General features: G+C 41.6%; 1 protein-coding gene across 5 annotated transcripts in view; it reads left to right on the forward strand.

Annotated features, from left to right (window-relative positions):
- Positions 1–18,564, forward strand: part of LOC109965180 (zinc finger protein 638-like) — a 31,160-nt gene extending 12,596 nt beyond the window's left edge. For 4 of the 5 annotated variants that reach the window (XM_020608989.1, XM_020608990.1, XM_020608991.1 and 1 more), the window contains exons 6-25: positions 286–393; positions 2,732–2,931; positions 3,683–3,895; positions 4,485–4,583; positions 5,708–5,745; positions 5,847–5,893; positions 6,182–6,213; positions 6,929–7,048; positions 7,476–7,607; positions 9,957–9,998; positions 10,807–10,944; positions 11,132–11,296; positions 11,646–12,083; positions 12,213–12,707; positions 14,142–14,309; positions 14,430–14,697; positions 14,814–15,092; positions 15,757–15,882; positions 16,039–16,160; positions 18,278–18,564. In XM_020608989.1, coding sequence (XP_020464645.1) covers positions 286–393; positions 2,732–2,931; positions 3,683–3,895; positions 4,485–4,583; positions 5,708–5,745; positions 5,847–5,893; positions 6,182–6,213; positions 6,929–7,048; positions 7,476–7,607; positions 9,957–9,998; positions 10,807–10,944; positions 11,132–11,296; positions 11,646–12,083; positions 12,213–12,707; positions 14,142–14,309; positions 14,430–14,697; positions 14,814–15,092; positions 15,757–15,882; positions 16,039–16,160; positions 18,278–18,334 — 3,287 coding nt within the window. In that variant the 3' untranslated portion in view covers positions 18,335–18,564. Of the gene's footprint in view, positions 1–285; positions 394–2,731; positions 2,932–3,682; positions 3,896–4,484; positions 4,584–5,707; positions 5,746–5,846; positions 5,894–6,181; positions 6,214–6,928; positions 7,049–7,475; positions 7,608–9,956; positions 9,999–10,806; positions 10,945–11,131; positions 11,297–11,645; positions 12,084–12,212; positions 12,708–14,141; positions 14,310–14,429; positions 14,698–14,811; positions 15,093–15,756; positions 15,883–16,038; positions 16,161–18,277 lie in introns of all 5 variants that reach the window. The other variant, XM_020608993.1, reaches the window with a different exon arrangement.
- Positions 18,565–18,849: the final 285 nt, after the last annotated feature.

The following is an 18,849-nucleotide window of genomic DNA, read 5'->3' on the forward strand; positions in this document are numbered from 1 at the left end:
CCCTGCATGTCAATCAAGTAGCAAATGCCATAGGGAGGATGGATGATAGGCTATATATGAATGATTGTCACTTTCTGCTTTTCCCGTTAGGGGTCGCCACAGCCAATCGTCACACTGACCATTCGCATGTTAACATTTGGCACGTGTTTTACGGCAGATACATCTAATTTATTTTTGAATGGCATGCGATCTACCTTTGCAATCGACCGGTTGATCGCGATCGACATATTGGGCACCCCTGGTATACATTCTTCTAAACTGACCCATTTCATTTGCTATATTAAGAACATGGCCATCAGTTGGAGCGCCACCACTCTGGCTCACACAGTCCCCCTCACTCACGTCGGACCTCCAGAGAGTATCGACCTGACAAGAGAGACAGGGAATCATCAGGTTAGTTGGTTTGTCTATTTAAAGTTGCCTTCCTCTCAAAAATGTTTTTCTCCACTGTTATGTCCCTTGAATGTGAAGAATGATGTGTTTTTAAGTCATTTGTTGAAGGGAAGGGAGTTCTTCTGTGTTCACCTACACAGCTGTTGAAGTAATTAGAGATGGCTGATAATGTTGCTAAGGTGTCTTCAATGAAGTCAGCGATAAGGGAAGTATACTGTATAGTCCTCTATCTATACACACACAATATAGATATGGGAAATCAACTAAAATGGCAGAAGTGTTGTCACATAGCTTATGTTTTCAGCCACCAAAATCCTTAGTTGAATTGATAATTGCATTACTCATATCGGCTGTGTCTAATACATAAAGACTGTGCTTTCAATGATAAAACCGATTTTATTCATGTTCACAGTTTAATTTTTGCAAATTATTTAAATTCCAAATTCAAGAAATTGTCTTGTCACTTTGATCATTGGCTTATGTACGATTGGAGCCACATAGGGCCACTTTTCATTTAAAACATTTTTAATGAATGAATTCAGTCTGATTCACATTTACATTAATATTACATAGGCTGTATTAAATAGAACACTGAAATAAAAACATAGCTAGTTATTATTGATAATATCAGACCTCAGTCACCCAGAATAGACCTATACTTAAAGCTCTACTTGTGGATTTATCAAGTTTAGAAGTAAGTTGACAGTTTTAGCTATGTAAGGTTTTAGCTATGTAAGAAGGAACAGGCCTCATTTCACCGTATTTATGCATTTAGGTTGTGGATTAGTGGTTCTTCATGGTATATTTCCAGAGTAACATATTGTTAGTGTTAAGAACAGTGGTTAGTAAATGTATATTTTAGATGACTTAATGCATTCAGCCGGTGAGCTACACCCTGCCACACTTCTTCTCACTGTTTTATTACACCAGCCTTGTTTCAGTTTTTACAGATTGTTTGAATTCCCCATAAGCATCCATGAGTAGGTGATATGATTACTGGGTCTGAAATATTCCACATGCACCTTCGATGGGTGTGCTTGAAAACCCGACTAGCATGGTGCCAGTTGGCCGTGATCTCCGTTCATTTTCACTACACTACTTAATATATGGCGTGCCGGAATGGGTAAATGGAACGCAGCTTTTGTGTGAGCATCAGTGAATTTGTGCTTGACCTTGTGTTCTGGTGAAGAAATCCTTGAACGTTTTTTTTTTATTTTTATTTTATTTTTTTTTATTTATTTATACTTTATTAAGGCATATGACAGTTATACATAAGTAAATAGAATGGAAACAAAGGACTATAACATAAAATAAAGAACATAAAAACAAGAACAACATCGAAGCAGACAAGAAATCCTTGAACATGCATTCTTCTGAATTACTTAGACCTGGCTTCACTTAGCTACACCTCCTCAACTTGGCTTAGCCTTCGTGAAACATACATAGCCAGGATGCACTAAGGTCAAGCCTCGCTTTTTATGTTATCCTAGATTTCTTTGTTCTACTTTTGTTGAATAGCCCTCTAGTGTTTGTAGAATGCCTGTTTGCACATGTAAACAGCATATCCTGGTGTCACAAACCAGTATAATCTAATATTGGCAAAGTCAGAAAGGTTCATATTGTGTATACAACCAGATGGTCTTTTCCATGTAGTTGCTTTTTAATGTACCTCGAATTTTTACTAGTCTGGGGAAAATGTCATTTTCCTGTCATGGTCATGGAGTAACTTGCAGAAAGATTTATAGTTGGAAACATTCATATCCATTGCAGAATTTAAGGACCTCATAGAATGTGGTGAAGGAGATGTGCAGCTGTTTTTCTTGAGACTCTTGTTTTAATCTTGTGAATGGAATTTTTGTTTGCGTTATACATACCGTAATTTCCAGACTATAAGCCGCACCCACTAAATGTAAGATGAAAAAACATGTTGTACATAGCCGCAGGTGTCCACGTTGTAACATGAGATATTTTGACAGCCAGATCGATCGCCTGTAACTTGAAGCGGCATCATGTGCATTTCATCGTGTGTTGTCCATGATGAGGGTGTGTGCGTGAAGCGACAAAAGTAGCGGCTTATAGTCCAGAAAGTACGGGATTAAATTTTAATATGGTGTACACTTGTATGGCTGCCATCATGGCCAGGTCTCCCTTGAAAAAGAAATCTTAATCTCAATGGGAATTCCTGGTTAAATAAAATTAAACATTTGATGTCTTCACCTTTTCAGATGCAAGGATGTAATTTGCTTCTATTTCAGCTATTTGAAAATTGACTAAATTGAATGATGCTATTTGTGAATATTTCTTCTCATCATTTGCTTGTACTCTCATGTGTCTTCAGGGGTTGCCTCTCGTAGTGGTGTGAAGCGTCCACATGATGATTCAGTCAGGTGCTTCACTGATGCCGATCAGCATCCCTTCTCTAACAAGGCGAGTCAAAGCTCCAAATATGGATCATCACAGTCCACCAAAACTATCAAGAGTGGGGTGAAGCCTGGAACCAAGATGACTAAGAGGGCAAGTGCCACGGCCCCTGACACAGTGGGTGTTATTCACTTTAGTTATGTACTTGACACACAAGGCACAGTTCCTAATTATATATTAAAGCAAAAGATGGATAATATTGAAGTGTTGAGAATTCAGAGCCCTTTCCTTTGTCCTGAGCCAGTCAGGACTATACAGCTGTTTCAAAGTGTTTGGTGGAATTAAACACCTTATGTTCTGCCTAAAAAACACTTGTGACCATCAAGAAGTGAACAGAACAACACCTGCAAGTGTGTTAACCAAGTTCCTATACTGGCTTACTGACAAATTCATTATTGAAGGTGGAATAATGACTGGTTCATGTTGGTAAACTGCTGGACTATTCCTAATATGACTATTATTGAGCGCGTTCCTTTTAAGTATGTCCAGAGACACTCTTGGGTAATAGTCCCAAAATCGATTGAATGTTTGAAACAAGTACAATAGATCCGTTTAACTCCATTTAGGTGTGCTATGTTAATTCCACTGATGAAGCTTTTGGATGCTTGAGCCTGATTTTTGATAAAATGACTAGAGTTGACTAAAGTTTAATGCAATTTTTTAAGGAAGCTGGGCTTTTTCATCAGTCACTTCATTATTCTCTTAAGCACATTCACACTGACAGTGTGAATGAAAATTCACACTTGAGTACTTCATAAAAGTAGAAAAAAGGTTACATTGGTTTGCCTGTTGTTGACTCAGAGACCAGAAAACCAGATGTTGATGATTTCTTCTAAAACTAACCAAAACGTAAACCATTGGTTTCTAGACTGCCAAGCCTCCACCAGCCAAGAAGAAAAAGAAGAAAGTGGTGACTCCAGCCTCCCAGCACTTGTCTGTTGCAGATCGCCTGGTTTATCTAACAGGCATCCCAAATGATGCCTCAGAGCAGGAAGTTACCGATTTGGTTGGGTCCTTTGGCAGGATCAATAACGTGATCCTCATGCCATGCTCCGAGGAAGAGAAGGGCGAAAGACAAAAGGTGTTATTTAAGTCTAACACAGCGGATATTGGTGCATTTTTCCAGACAGTGGACATGAGTTTTTTTTTTGCTTTGTTTTGTTTTGTTTTCCAGTTTTGATACTGGTTAAAAAGCAGTTTGCTTGTTGAAAGGCAAAATATTAGCAAAGTAGAGAGTCGGCATTAACACAGATGTCAAGACTGAAGCCAGTTCAAACTGATACTATTTGGGGCTGATACTGTGATGTTATGTCTGTGCAGATTCTCAGTCATCCAGTTTACTGTGATGTTATGTAGGAAGTCACACTCTCTTTTGATGACAAAGGCTTTGTATGTCACAGAACATGTAATAATGTTCTGGCCACTGTGTTGAAATAGCTTATTTTCTGTATTGCATAGTAAAATTTACCAATTCTTAATTTTTATTAATATAAATGCAGCTTACCAAAGGCCCGCAAATAATTAGAATAGTGGCCGGTCTCTTTATCTGTTACTCCTGTGTCCTAGCAGTGGATAAGTGAGTAATGGAGGTTTCCTGAATTAGAATGTTGCAGAACAACATCCTGGTTTCAGTCAGTCCCACATCCTCACTTTATCCTCCTCTGTTTCAGGCATCTGTATGCATGTTGAGGGCTGAAGATGCTCAGGCTGTGGCTAACTCCATAAATCTTTCCATCAGAGACCAGCAAATCACTGCTTCACTAGCCAAGGTACCATGTGGAAGATATTTGCATGTGACATTGATATTCATGGAATATCATTATCCAACACACAGAACACACAAAGCTTTTCAAAATAAGATGATTTTTTTTTTATTATTATTTGTGGAGCACTAAAGAGAAAAGAAAAACACATTTTTACAAGAATTGTGTAGTAAACCCAAGTTTATTTGTAGAAGAATACAGGTAATTTATTTTATTATACAGTCTGCTGTAATTTACCCAGTTCAATTTCAAATTGACAATTTTATTGATGTAGTTTGTGAAGAAAAAGTGTACCAGAAACAACTTTTCAGCTAACTCTACAACACCAACACCAAAGCATTGTAGCTCCAGTCTCAAAATGACCAAGTGACATGTTACAGGCTATGTTTGTGCTTGTGTATACAGCCTGAATGTTACAAACTGTGGTTTGGTGGATCTGTTAATATACAGGTTTAACTTAAAAGTGCAGATGCTTGTAGAACTATCTAAGGGAAATATGCAGAGATATTTCACACTGCTGCATTGGCACTAGTTGTTATTATGCACCTTTATAACAATTTAGATAGTGTATGTGCAAACACCTGATCAGCTCTGTCAATGTTGATTAAGAGGAATCGTGGATGTATTAAGGAGAAAACAGAAGAGTATACCTTTTATGTGTTAATTTACCTTGAAAGGTGCTGTAGTTTTATTATTTTATCAGCATCACCTCTAGCAGAAAATAAAAATGTATAATGCTGCCTAATGCCTTTGAGTTTTCTAACAGTTTACACACAAAGCCAAATATTATATCCCTCGATCTGTTTACCCAGTAAAACTAGGACAAACCTCTCAGACTTGGGTAGTTAACGTGTAGCACCACTAGCTTGATTGATACACACACGGAGCTAAAAATAGTACATAGATGTAGCAAACATAATACAAAACAAGTTCACCAACATTTGTAAAAAAAATCTTGATTTGTACCAAGCGGTGTTAAAGATTGAATAACATTAACTACAGTATATTATGCCAATTTACATGTAGTATTGTATATATTTTATATGTATTTTAAATTCCTTTTGTGAAATTATAGACCACATGTATGTAGTCTCATGTACACTCTGTTACCGTATTTATTTATATTGTAGAAACCTGAAGGAGGGCAGTCTTCTGATGCCAACAACAGGTTTGTCACAGTTAATGACACCATTTTCCTTTTTAACCCCTCACTGCTAGTTTGACATCCTTTCTGGCTGCACTCAACTATTAATATTTCTGACTTCACAGCAAACCTTCTCTGGGTTGGGACAAGGGTGCTGCTGGGGAGGATGCAGGTATGGCAACAAAAACTGTTACTGGGGGTCATTAATTAATGAAGTCGGTGCTAACATGTACAAATCTGTCATTGTCAAGAAATGCTTGGTATATCAATTTAAAGTATAATAGCTATATCTTTTTTATATTATATCAGTTATGTTAAAAGCTACCACTCTCTGTAGCAAAGACACAGTCGTCTAGTTTGCATTGTCATACTTTGACTGGGTTATAATTGTGTTCATGAAAACATAGTGCTTGTACCTCTGTTTCCATCCCTGCATCTCCCTTCCAACTCCCCATTGCAGGAGGTGAGGCAGACCAGAAGGCTTCCGGTGAGGTATGTGATAGCTTGTAACACAGTAGCTTCAGAAAATATTCTGACCCCTTCACTTTTGGACATCTATGTTGTAGATTTAATATTAAATTCATGAAATTGCACTTTTTGACCAGTAGTTTACACTGACCAACACATCATAATAGCTGTCTGTCTTAGTTCAGGGACCACATCCTTCGAAGGCCAAATGGTCTATGGACTATTTCCTATTTACATTACAAACTGTTCTTGTCCTTATTGTTGTGTGACGAAGTGCCGCTCCTGTTGCTTAGCAACCTTGACAGCTGTTCTGCTCTCTGCCAGTGCACAAAGAATCGTGGGATAGGGTGGGTTGTGAAGGATCCCCTAGTTGGAGCTTTTGTTGCCTGGCAAAAGAAGGATGCATTTCTCTGCTGTATTTGAAGGAGCCAGGAATGAAATAGGATGTCCTTGTGGCAACGCTGTGACGCAATCAGTCTTTGAAGGAGGGGTCCCCTTGAATTGGGACACATCGACTGACAAAGTGAAAACAAGTTTTAGAAAGTTTTGCATATTTGGTAAAAATGAAATACTGAAACATCTCTTTTAAAAATGTATTCACATACTTTGGTGAGACTCTAAACTGTGAAGGGGGCCAGAATATGTTCTGAAGCCACTGTAACACAAAATTGGGTTTAAACACTAGAATTCAGAGTATTCAGGCATTTTCCTTAACATCCCAATTCAATACCTCCCACAGATGGGTGTGGTGTTGATCACAGGACTTCCTGAGAGTGGCTGGTCAGAGAGTGACATCATCCAGCTGGTCCAGCCTTTTGGAACTCCCTCTGACATCATCCTGGCAACACAAGTTGGAAAGGTTGGTATAAACACAGTTTAATCTGAAGCTTTCAGTGTTTCTAAGAGAAGAAAAACAGTGGCACAAGGAATCCAAGAAGGTGATACAAGTCCTTGATATTTTTGCAAGCTGGTTGCTTTTCCTGATAGTAAAGCCACAAACCAAATGCTCAGTAGAATGTTCATAATAAATAATCATGAATATCTTCAGCACAACACAAAATGTAGAATACTATGTGTGCTATAAATAGTCTTCAGAATTAATTTTCAGCTTTTGTTCAGTTATTGTTTTTGTAATTATTATTAACAATAGATAAAAAATACTATTTTTCAGTGAGCTACTATGCAGGGTAGCTAATGACCATTTCTAATGACAGGATATGTTTGTTGAAATTGACGGAGTTTACGTGCCTACTACACAATATCAGAAACATAATTTTTGTCTTTAGGTACTTGTATCAATGCCAGACACTGAGATTGCTCAAGAGATTGTGAAAGTCCACACCTTCATCCCTGCGAAGATTAACGACTCTGAGGTGAAGATAATCCATCTCAAACAGCGTATTGGCCTCAGCACTCCGGTAGGGCTCTCATCATTAACCTGACTCTTCCACAGTATATTAGGGCTGGGCGATATGGACCAAAAATCATGTCTTGATATTTTTAGGCAGACTGGTGTTACCCGATATATACTGTATGTCTTGGTATTTTTCACAAAGTGGGCTAAATGTTCAATTGTAAGTCAAAAGCATGTGAGATGTCACAAGCATTTTTATTAAAACTAACTGTGATCATAATATGCACGGGCAAAGTTTCATTTCCTGTTTGAAAATCTGCAGTTTCAAAACATGTAAATAAAAAAATGAATATCAAATTTAACAAGAGGTAGTTCCACATCAGGGACATGAGACGGTAAAGTCGGTGTTCTTGTCTGTAATATATAATTGAAAAACTCTTTTCTTATTTATTTAAGAGGGATCTGTGTGATTAATCAACTACACATTTAAATATTGCTTCACTGGCTAGTCGACTCAAAATAGTCTACTATTCAAACTATTTTGATAAAAATCAACTAAATCAATAATGGATGCGAACCCTGCATATTTAGATTGTGCATTTTCCCGTTTAGCCTTAACATTTCAAATAGATTTTCTTATGGTCATTAAACATAAAACTGTAAGTGTGTCAGGCCTGGTATCTGTTTTCCAATCAGCACAGTACACGTTGCACTCACCAATGGCCGGATGAAGTCAGCACATCCTCAGCCACTTCTTCAGTTCCACTGCTTTGACATTGTTGTTTCCGTTGTCAGTTGTTGTAGCAACCAGTCCCTTTTTGTCGAGCTTCCAGTTTGTAAGAGCATCCTGCAGGGCTTCAGCTAGAAGCTCTCCCTCCAGTTTGATCTTGGGGAAAATATCTGGTTTGGAGATGCATAGTTTTTATCCCACAGCACAGCTCACACATCCCTCTTACCACATATCGGTTGTCAGTGTGAAATTAGGCACTTTTAAGCCAGTTATAATATTGTCTGACCTCAGTGTACATTTCTGGCAGTGCTGCTCTTGCACAGTACCGTATTTTTTGCACCATAAGGCACACCGGATTATAAGCCGCATGCTAAAACGTAATGGAAGCAAAACAGTGAGTTTAGTTGAACTTTATTCTACTATTTAACAATACACTCACATTATTTTTTAATCAATCTTCTCCCATAAATCCACTTCCGAACCATAGATTCATTGATTTTGAATTCTTTCGCAGCTGCTCTATTCCCATTTACAACCGCGTAACTGATAGCCTGTAGTTTGAATTGTGCCTCATAAGCATGTCTCTTCACTGGTGCCATTTTCGGGGGTCCTTAGACCGGTTTAGACTGGTTTATTGCTGCCAGCGTACGTAGTGTACGTATTACGTCCCTGTGTCAGCGGGAAATGGTGCGACAGTCAATCAAGCGGAGCGCTTACCAAAGCCGCACAACAACGTTTTTACAGATTTTGGAACTCAGTGCACACATAAGGCGCACCGGATTATCAGGCGCACGGCCGATTTTTGCGAAAATTTAAGGCTCTTAGGTGCGCCTTATAGTGCGGAAAATATGGTAGTTGCAACTGGGCACCTGGTATCCTGGGTCAGCGGTTTTCAAAATTTTTTAAAAGCCTCATTGTTAAAACAAGGACTGTATCTTTGCGATCTTCTTTTCACAAGGCACACCATAGGTAAATGAAGCTTGCAGCATGGTTTCTTCCAAGACAGAGGACTTATCAGGTGGCGAAGGCCTCGCAGCCAGGGTTACGGTGGCTGCACAAAGTTCACACACTCTTTGTACTGTTGTAAGTGGTGGAAAAGATTCGAAGAGATTCCTTTACAAACCAGGGCTGCTTCAGTAGTGTAGAAGCGTTGTGTCCCATGCAGCCTCCCATGTTGTGAGCAAGAGTGGAGCAGTGCAGAGGGGAAGTGGCGGCGGGGTTTCACAGAGTGCGAAAGAGATGCAAATAAGAAAGTCACTTTCGGCTTTTCCCGTTTAGGGGTCACCACAGCGAATCGTCACACTGACAACTTGCATATTGACATTTGGCACCTGTTTTACACCGGATGCCCTTCCTAATGCAACCTGGATTCGAACCCGGGGTGCCACAGCGAGAGCGCTGCGCCTCAACCACTAGTCTACCTGGGGGGCCGTGAAAGAGATGCAAATGGTGACAGAAAAAAGGGGCTAGGCAACGCATCATCAATATCAATATAAATGATATCTCATCTTACACCTCGTTTGAAATTATATCGATATACCTAACAATATATCACCCAGCCCTACAGTGTATTGATTTTCAATAGGTATGTAATGAAGATTTTTTTTTTGTTTCCCTTTTTGTGTTGAACAATGAAACTTGAGCAATAACTGATTATTAATACTAAAATTCTTTATTACACAGGTGGCTCTCTACAATCTGCTGATGGGATCAGTGGATCCATTGGTTAGTATGTGTACCAGTAGATTTTACTGTGTTAGTTTATATGGCATGGACAGTACACAACTCATAAACTCTGCTGTAACAGTGCCAGAGTTGGACAAATGACAAGTATTCATCACATTGACATTGATCAAGTAATTGATCACAGACTGTGGCTCTAAACAGCTTGGAAAAGTCCAGACAATGATGCCATGGCTTTAAGAGGAGGCCTACAAACCTGAGTCAGTTCCACCAGTTCTGTCAGGAAGAATGGGATAAAATTCCAGAAACGTACTGTAAGAAGCTTGTGGAAGGCATCCTGAAACATTTGACTGCAGTTAAACCATTTAAAGACAATGCTACCGAGTGTATGTAAACCTCTGACCCACTGGGAACGTGATGACAAAATAAAAGCTAAAATCAATCTTTTTCTCTGTTATTCTGACATTTCACATTCTTAAAGTAGTGACCCTTACTGACAGGGAAGGTTTATAGGGTTAAATGTCAGGAGTTGTGAAAAACTTGAGTTTAAATGTATTTGGCTAAGGTGTGTGTGTGTGTGTGTGTGTGTGTGTATAAACATCTGACTTCAACTGTATTTATTCTCAGCCTATGAAGAGCCATTGGGCAGCACTCTCTAGAATGAAATAAGCAATAACAGCCCTGTAAAATGTTGTGACCTTTGCAATACTTTAAAAAACGTTTTGAAGTTTTAATAAAACACATTAACAAACAAAGCACTGTTGTAATGGGGCAGAAAGTCAAGGGGCTGTGAAGCATTATATATTAGTGGCACTGAATGTCTGATTGACGGTTCCTTTGTGTCATGCAGGAGAACACTGCCCCAGTAGGCTGGGGCCGCCTGCTGGTGATCAGTAATGTTCCTGACACGCCACCAGGGTCTGCCGAAGTCCAGAAACTGGTGCGGCGCTTTGGTACTGTCATCAAGACCCTAGTGCTCAACAACATGGTGAGGGCGGCTACAAACATGCTAACCCTTTATGTCCTCAGCTACCTTTGTTTAAAAAATATCCATGACCTCAAACACAGCTGGGTCCTAGGTATATTCTCTTCAAATCTGCCATGTCTTTCCTCTTTATTTATAAGCCAGAGGGATCCTGCATGCTGTTGACATGGTGTTATCTCTCTCTGCTCAGGTCATTTGCGAGATGGCGACTGTAGCCATGGCCCTGTCTGTCTACAGACGTTTTCAGACGTTCCCTTGCATCATCCAGAACAACCCCCTGTTCTTCTCCCGCAAGCCTGACCCCAAGGCTAATGCACAAACAAAAGTCATTGCTGCGTATATTGATTCATCTGAGGTCAGTAGCCTTGTTAATTGATTAGCATGGTTGTTCATTTCACATGTACACATTTTTATCTACTACTACCGGGCTGTCCCTGGTAGGCTAGTGGTTAAGGCGCAGCGCTTTCGCCGCTGTGGCCTGGGTTCGAATCGGTTGCGTCAGGAAGGGCATCCGGCATAAAACACGTGCCAGATGTCAACATGCGAGTCGTCAGTGTGACGATTCACTGTGGTGACCCCTAAATGGGAACAGCCAAAAGTGACTTTCTTACTACCATGAATTCCTGAAGTTTGAACATCTGTCAAACATCTAGTGCATGTGTTTGATGTGACACTGCTCAATATCTCCTTGTGTCTGGACATAGGGCACACCTGCAAATGCCAAAGGCAGCCAAACAGTAGTGACTGTAGGTGAAGAGGAGATGGTGCATAAAGAGAAGTCTGAATCTCCTATGGAGGAAATGGACAAAGACATTGATGGGAAGGATGCGAAGATTAAGAGCACAGAGGAGGTGGCTGATAAAAACAAAGATTTGGAAGAAAACAAGAGCAAAAATGATGAGATCCAAAAAGATGAGCTTACCAATGCTGCAGTTGCCTTGGATGCACCAGAAGCAGATTTGGATACAGACATGAGGGAAAGGTCAGCTGTTCAAGCTGTCATGGAGACAGCAGAAGGGAACGAAGAAGTCTGTGCATCTGAAGTGGAAAATGACAAGATTCCAGCTGTTGAAGAGGCGACACTACCCAGCTCCAATGACAAAGCAGCTTCCGAGGAGAATCGAATTCCAGAGCTCCCCAAGGTAAAATATCCCCAAAATGTCAGTGTGCTGTGGTCAGTCTGTTTTTGGAGAAATACTGGTTTTCTGTATAGCTAAGCCTGTGAGTTTTGACATTTTTTTTATTTTTACTTTTTATTCTTGTTTCACAAGGTTACTCAAGAAATGGTTAACGCACTACTCGAGGAGTGCCGAACAAAAACCACCAGCCATCCCAGCAACACAACAGTTTCTCCCTGTGAAGTACAGGGGGAAACACAAATGGAGACAGGGCAGGGTAAAAAAGCCAGAGAGGAGACAAAAGAGCCAGCCAAGAATCACACCGAGGAGGAGGTGAAACAGGAGAGGGAGAGAAAAGACAGAGAAGCAAGAAAGGAGAGAGAAAGGAAGGAGAGGGAGCGAAGGCCCTGGGAGAAGGAGGAGAGGTACAGGAGGGAGAGGGAGCGTGATGAAAGAGTCAGGAGGGAGAGGGAAAAGAGGGAGGAGGAAAGAAGGCAGTGGGAGAGAAGAGAAAGAGAAAGGAGGGAGCGGAAGAGAGCATACGGTGGATGTTTTACAGGATCGAGGTCGTCTTGCAGGTTGGAGAGATATAAGCAGAGCTCCTGGAGGGATGAATACTATGACACCTCAGAGGCTGATGCCAAAATGGTGAGAAGGGTCTGTTGGGTCAAAGGGCGGTGTTTACTGTTTAGTGTCGGCTCCTTTTCTGACACTAAACAGTGAAATTGCGCCTGTTCATACACCGATCAGCCATAACATTATGACCACCTGCCTAATACTGTTTACATAGGAGTCAATGTGGCAGTTGGTTGGCACTCGTGTCACTCTGCAGCTCACTGTGCATCTTGTGTGAATCCATTTGCTTCCACTGCTCTACTGTCAGGAAGACCACAGATGTGTCTACAATTCAGTGAAAAACTTATGTAAAAGGAGTGAAAACTGGTCATGAGGACGAGTTAGAGAGAATTGTTTAGACAAATGCAACAGCCTCACCGCTCTAGGTGTGATATCACCACTACAGCCCCTGACTCTTTCTCTTCAGAGACCAATGTACAGTATTTCTCATTTTCAACCATTTTAACAAAGATTCAAATAAATTGTAATCTTTTGAAAAGTACAAATGGAAGTTTAATCTACAGTAGGTCAACCTCATCATCAGTGAGCCGTGGGCGTTCATTACCCTGTCTCCAGTTCACCATTTGTCTTCCTTTAGACTCTGTTGGTAGGTACTAACCACTACAGACCAAGAACACCCACCAAGACCTGCAGTGTGGGAGATGCTCTGACCCAGTCATCTCACCATGACAGTTTGGCCCTTGTCAAAGTCACTCAGATCCTTATGCTTGTCCAGTTTTCCTGCTTAAAACACATCAACTTTGCTACCTAATATACCCCACACACTGACAGGTGCCACTCTAACAGTGTTATTCACTTCACCTCTCAGTGGTCATAATGTTATGGATGATCGGTGTATTTACTAAGAGTCACTGTGGGGTTTTGCATGTGGAGAAACAGAAGAGATGCAGCACCACCAGAATTTGTGCTTTTGGTCTCATGCATTATGTATTTGAAGGCGTTCACATTCAGAGATGCACAAATCAGGGAGGAGAGAATGCAGATTTATCCAAATATCCTCAGCACCTAATTTACCACCACTGTGACAGAGGGAACTGTGGTGGAAATTTGACACCAGGAGGAAGGAGGTGTATAATTTGTGACCTTACTGTCGGTGTGGCAGCTGTTAGTCATCTCATCAGAGTTGCCAACATGTTTGAGGAGGGAGAGGGTGATTGTAAATCGCATCGCTCACCAGAGGAGAATGTGAGCGATTTTTACAGGTCAAACCATGCTTCAATTACTGAATAAAATAATAGATGATTGGACTGGCAGGGCACTACACGATTGAACTTCCCAAATGTCTTTGATTTCTTCAGCCGTATTAAAGTTCTACAATATTTTTTGCACACCTGATAGTAATTTGCAACAGGTTTAGTAAATATCCCCATCATGCTGAAATAGGACAATAAATGTCTTCTTTATATTTAACATTATATGCACATTTTTGCCCTACCATGCAACCAGGAGGACAACGAGGAGGAAGAGTTCCCATTCAACCTGAGTGACTTTGTGACATTGGATGAAGTAGGAGATGTGACTGATCTTCCTTGCTCTCCTTCTCCCACTGCCCTTGTGGAAACCACAGAGGGAGAGGATGACACGCCCGCATCTGTCCAACAGGACACTCCTGAGGTACATTTTAGCGTGTGTGCATGTGTGTGTGTGTGTGCACACACTATAAAACCTATTTAGATCAGGCTTCATTTTCCACAATGTAATGACATCTGTCCTCCTCTTGTCCTCTGCTTCTAGGAGACACCCATGGAGGTTACCACAGGAGCCGTGTCAGATATCACAGTGGACCCGGTGAAATCAGATGAGCAAGAATCTGAGTCCCAAGCTGTGAGCGTGCCAGCAGCTGAGATTTCAGATGATTTGTCATCAGATTTAACAACCAATCCGGTCCTCATCACTGCGGCATCCCCAATACCAGCTTCACAACCTGACTCTTGTTCCAGTATAACAGATGTGCCCACACATCAGTCAGAAGCAGCAGAGACTGAGATCACACCCGAGACAGGTATAACCCCACACTGGAGTAACCTCTTATAAACTGAAGGAAATATGGCATCAAGCTTTGTTTAAACCTTTGAAATTAATTTTAGCCTGACCACATATCATTCTGTTTATTTTTAGAAACCCAACTAATAGCCACTGTGGACTCCATCCCAGAGGTTGAACACCTTTCCACACCTGCCCCTGCAGCTTCAGGCAGCCCACATGAAGATGCCCCAGTTGACTCCTCACACAGCCCAACAACAGGGGTAGTGACTGCAGAGAGTAAGCAAGAGGAGAAGGATGGCAGTGCTGTCAGTCATAGCCAGGTTAAGGAGGAGAAGATGGTGGTGGAAGAAGAACAGGAGAAGATGCAGGATGACAAGGACAAAGAGACGGGAGCTCCTGCTGCAGAGACAGGTGCCCTTTTTGATTTTGGTTGAACTAGAGCTGTGGGTGAACTATGGGAACTTAGCGGTTAGAGAGCCAGGCCAGGTGACCAGAACGTCTCCAGCAGGATCCTTGGATTAGGTGGCAACACGTGGATGTGTAAAATGAGCAAGATAATATATTTGCATTGGGAAGCTCCTGGCCTCAGATATTTATTGTTGACTGCTGCACATGCTGCTCCCATGCAGCATACATTCTCTGTTTTATTCTTTTATTATGTTGCTGCATTTTCTACTTAAAGTGCCTTAGATTTTGTTACTTATTTATCTACTTTATATTTCATTTGTATTTTGTGGCATTCATGTGGACGGCAAAGTAAGAATTTTATTGTACAGGGAAACACGTTTCCTAACTGTGCATATGACAAACACTTTGAGCTTATTCACTTTTGTTGGCAGTGTATCATCATTATGTGCACTGTCCTAATTTACCTCATCATGAAAGTGTGGCACATTTTATTGTGGTGGGTAGTTGCATGAGGGATCGAGGTGTTTTGGAATGACAACACCAAGATGAAGACAGCTGGAGCATGCTGTAAAAAGCATAACTACTAGGATTATTGAGTGAAACCATGACCAGGTCTTCTTCCATCTGTGCATGTTGCAGATTTTTAAAAGTTTACTGTCCTTTCCAGGAAACCATGAGACGTCTGAAGACCAAACAAGCACCAGAGTAGAGAGTGTGAATAAGACATTAAAGCTGGAAACTCCTGTGAGCACAGACTACTCCCTCCCTCCTTTTGACCCCAGCAACCCAGTTGGTAAGACACTTTTCATTTGCATTTGTTCACCACCTCTGCTGTTGTTTTTGCACTTGTTCATCAGTGACTTTGTGTGTGTGTCTGCAGTACCTGACTATCTGATAGTACTGAACAGCTGACAGAGTTCACTTTCGTTTCTTTGTGTCCCCCCCATAGGAATGGAGTTTTTGGTCCCAAAGACAGGTTTCTTCTGTAAGGCGTGTAATCGGTTCTACAGTGGAACTAACGAAGCAGAGATCAACCACTGCAGAACTGAGAAACACTACATGAACCTTCAGGTAGGAATTAATTTAATTGAATTCACTTATCAACAGCAAACCCTTTAGAGACCAGGTTCTGATTGTGTCCAGAAATAAAAATGGTCACTGAAAGTTTATCAGAGCTCCAGACTTTTAGTGATCAGTTGCATTTTGCAACCAGATTTATTTAAGGTTCACTGGGTGTGAGTGCAAAATGAACATTCATTCATTCTCTACCGCTTAGTCCCTGAACGGGGTCACGGGTGGGGCCAGAGCCAATCCCGGCCGGCAATCGGGCGAAGGCGGGGTACACCCTGGACAGGTCGCCAATCCATCGCAGGGCTAACACATAGACGAACAACCACACACACACACACGCACGCACGCACTCCTATGGGCAATTTAGAGACACCAATCAACCTAAGCTGCATGTCTTTGGTCAGTGGGAGGAAGCCTGAGCACCTGGAGAGCACCCACGCAAGCACGGGGAGAACATGCAAACTCCACACAGAAAGGTCCCAGGTGGGGCCCGAACCCAGAACCTTCTCGCTGTGAGGCAACGGCGCTAACCACTGTTGGCGCCGACTGCCCTGTAAAATGAACATGTTATAGCATATTCACATTCTGCCAGCCTGTATTTGCAATGTGATGTGTGGCGCCGAGGGTCAGGGGTCACAAGGACACTGTCCACCATTCAGCGTAGCTTGGACAGAGTCGGAACTAACAGCTGCTGAGAAGCTACTGTCGGACTCTGCTTTTCTCCACTGGAGAGAGAGTAACTGTGTGTATACCTGTGTTGTAGCTGAGCTAACAGCACAATACAAGAGGTGCTACGTGTGCGTCTGTAGTATCATAGTAAAAGTTAGTGTGCATTGCCAAATCAGATTCTCATTTACAAAGTTTAGATCAGAAAGTCCTCTCTAGAAGAAAAACAGATTACAAATGAATCCCATGTACAATAATAACAAAACATGCACCCACTTCATCAATAGAGACCATATACCGTTTTACTTAAATTGTAATATTGTTGTTGTCGTATCTCGGGGTCTTGTTCACAAGTGAGGGAAAAATGGAGCAGCAGGTTGACAGACGGATCGGTGCTGCATCCACAGTAATGCGGTCTCTGTACCGGTCTGTTGTGGTGAAGAAGGAGCTGAGTAAGACGAAGCTCTCACTTTACGGGTCGATCTACGTTCCCACCCTCACCTATGGCCATGAACTTTGGATCATGACCAAAAGAATGAGATTGCGGCAAATTGACAGCTGGATTGGTGCGGTGTCCGCAGTAATGCAGCAGAAATGAGTTTCTTCCAGATAGGGTGCGGAGCTCAGTCACCTGTGAGGAGTAGAGCCACTGCTCCTCCACATTGAGCCGAACCAGTTGAGGTGGCTCAGGCACCTGTTTAGGATGCGCCCTGGACGCCTCCCTGGGGACGTATTCCGGGCATGTCCCTCTGGGAGAAGAGGCCTCGGGGCAGACCCAGGGCATGTTGGAGAGAGTCTGTCTCCCGGCTGGCCTGGGAACACCTGGGGAGAGGGAAGTCTGGGAGGCTCTGCTCGGGCTACTGCCCCCGCGACCCGGTCTCGGATGAAGCAGATGAAGATGGATGGATGGATGGATGTTGTCGTCTGCTGGGTACTGCTGCTTCCATTGGAGGTTTTCTGAGCTTGTCCAACTGGTAGGAGGCCCTAGGGTAGACCCAGAACATGCTGGAGGGGTTATATATCCCATCTAGACTGAGAACGCTCTTACAACTCAACCTCAGACGAAGTGGAGGATAATGGATGAGTTCAGGCCTGGTGGCACTGAGAAAAATGAGTCTGGAGCCCTGTCTACCTCGGTTATGGCTCTAAATGGTTAAAAGTGGTCACTGCTTAAATCATGTCATCTACTTTGCACCATAGCTTGTTGTACAAGTACAGCCAGCGCTGAGTGACTGAAGAAAATGTTATTTCTCTGATGTCCCTTAAAGTCAAGTTGATGGTGAAATCAAATCATCACTCAAATCTCTTCTAGTCAAATTTCCATTTTTTCCTTTTTCTATCATTAACTCTTCTGACACGTACTGTAATGTGAGTGCACATGTCCACATGTTGTTTACAAAGAGGCCATAACATTCCAGGCTAATCCTGTTTCCTTGTTCATTCTCTTTTAGAAATACTTGCAGACTTTGAAGATGGCAGAAGTGACTGCCAAAACTGGCTCCAGCTGAAAGTGGCTGTGAAACTCTTGACTGAATTATGCCATTCCCCTCATTTTTATAGTCACTTAATTTCGCAGTAAAGGTCCAGATTTGCAAGTTGATGTAGATCAGTCTCATGTTTTGTGTTTGTTTTGCAGTATTGATTTTTTTCTTGTACAATTAAGAGAAAAGAATGCAAAATGTACAGTGGAAGTAGAAACTGTGCACATTCAATAAAATGTCTAAATTGCCATCCCTCATTCAGTCTGCACTATTATTGTCTGATAACACAAACCTTTTACAGTTTTTAAAGCTTTTTACTGCACATTTAGAGAATAAGTGTTAAACAACACAGCTTTGCCTTTTTAATAAAGGTTTTGTATTTATACCAGCACAAAAGTGACAAAGGTGTCTAAAATGAAAGTACACTCACACTGCAGTTATTCATTATGATGTAAACTGCCACTGCAGTATTTTATTCACACTTTTCCTATTTATGCTGCTTGTCAGTTGTACAGTTTATTTCATTACACTTTGAAAGCACT

Source organism: Monopterus albus, unplaced genomic scaffold, assembly GCF_001952655.1.
Source record: "Monopterus albus unplaced genomic scaffold, M_albus_1.0 scaffold97.1, whole genome shotgun sequence".
NCBI lineage: Eukaryota > Metazoa > Chordata > Actinopteri > Synbranchiformes > Synbranchidae > Monopterus > Monopterus albus.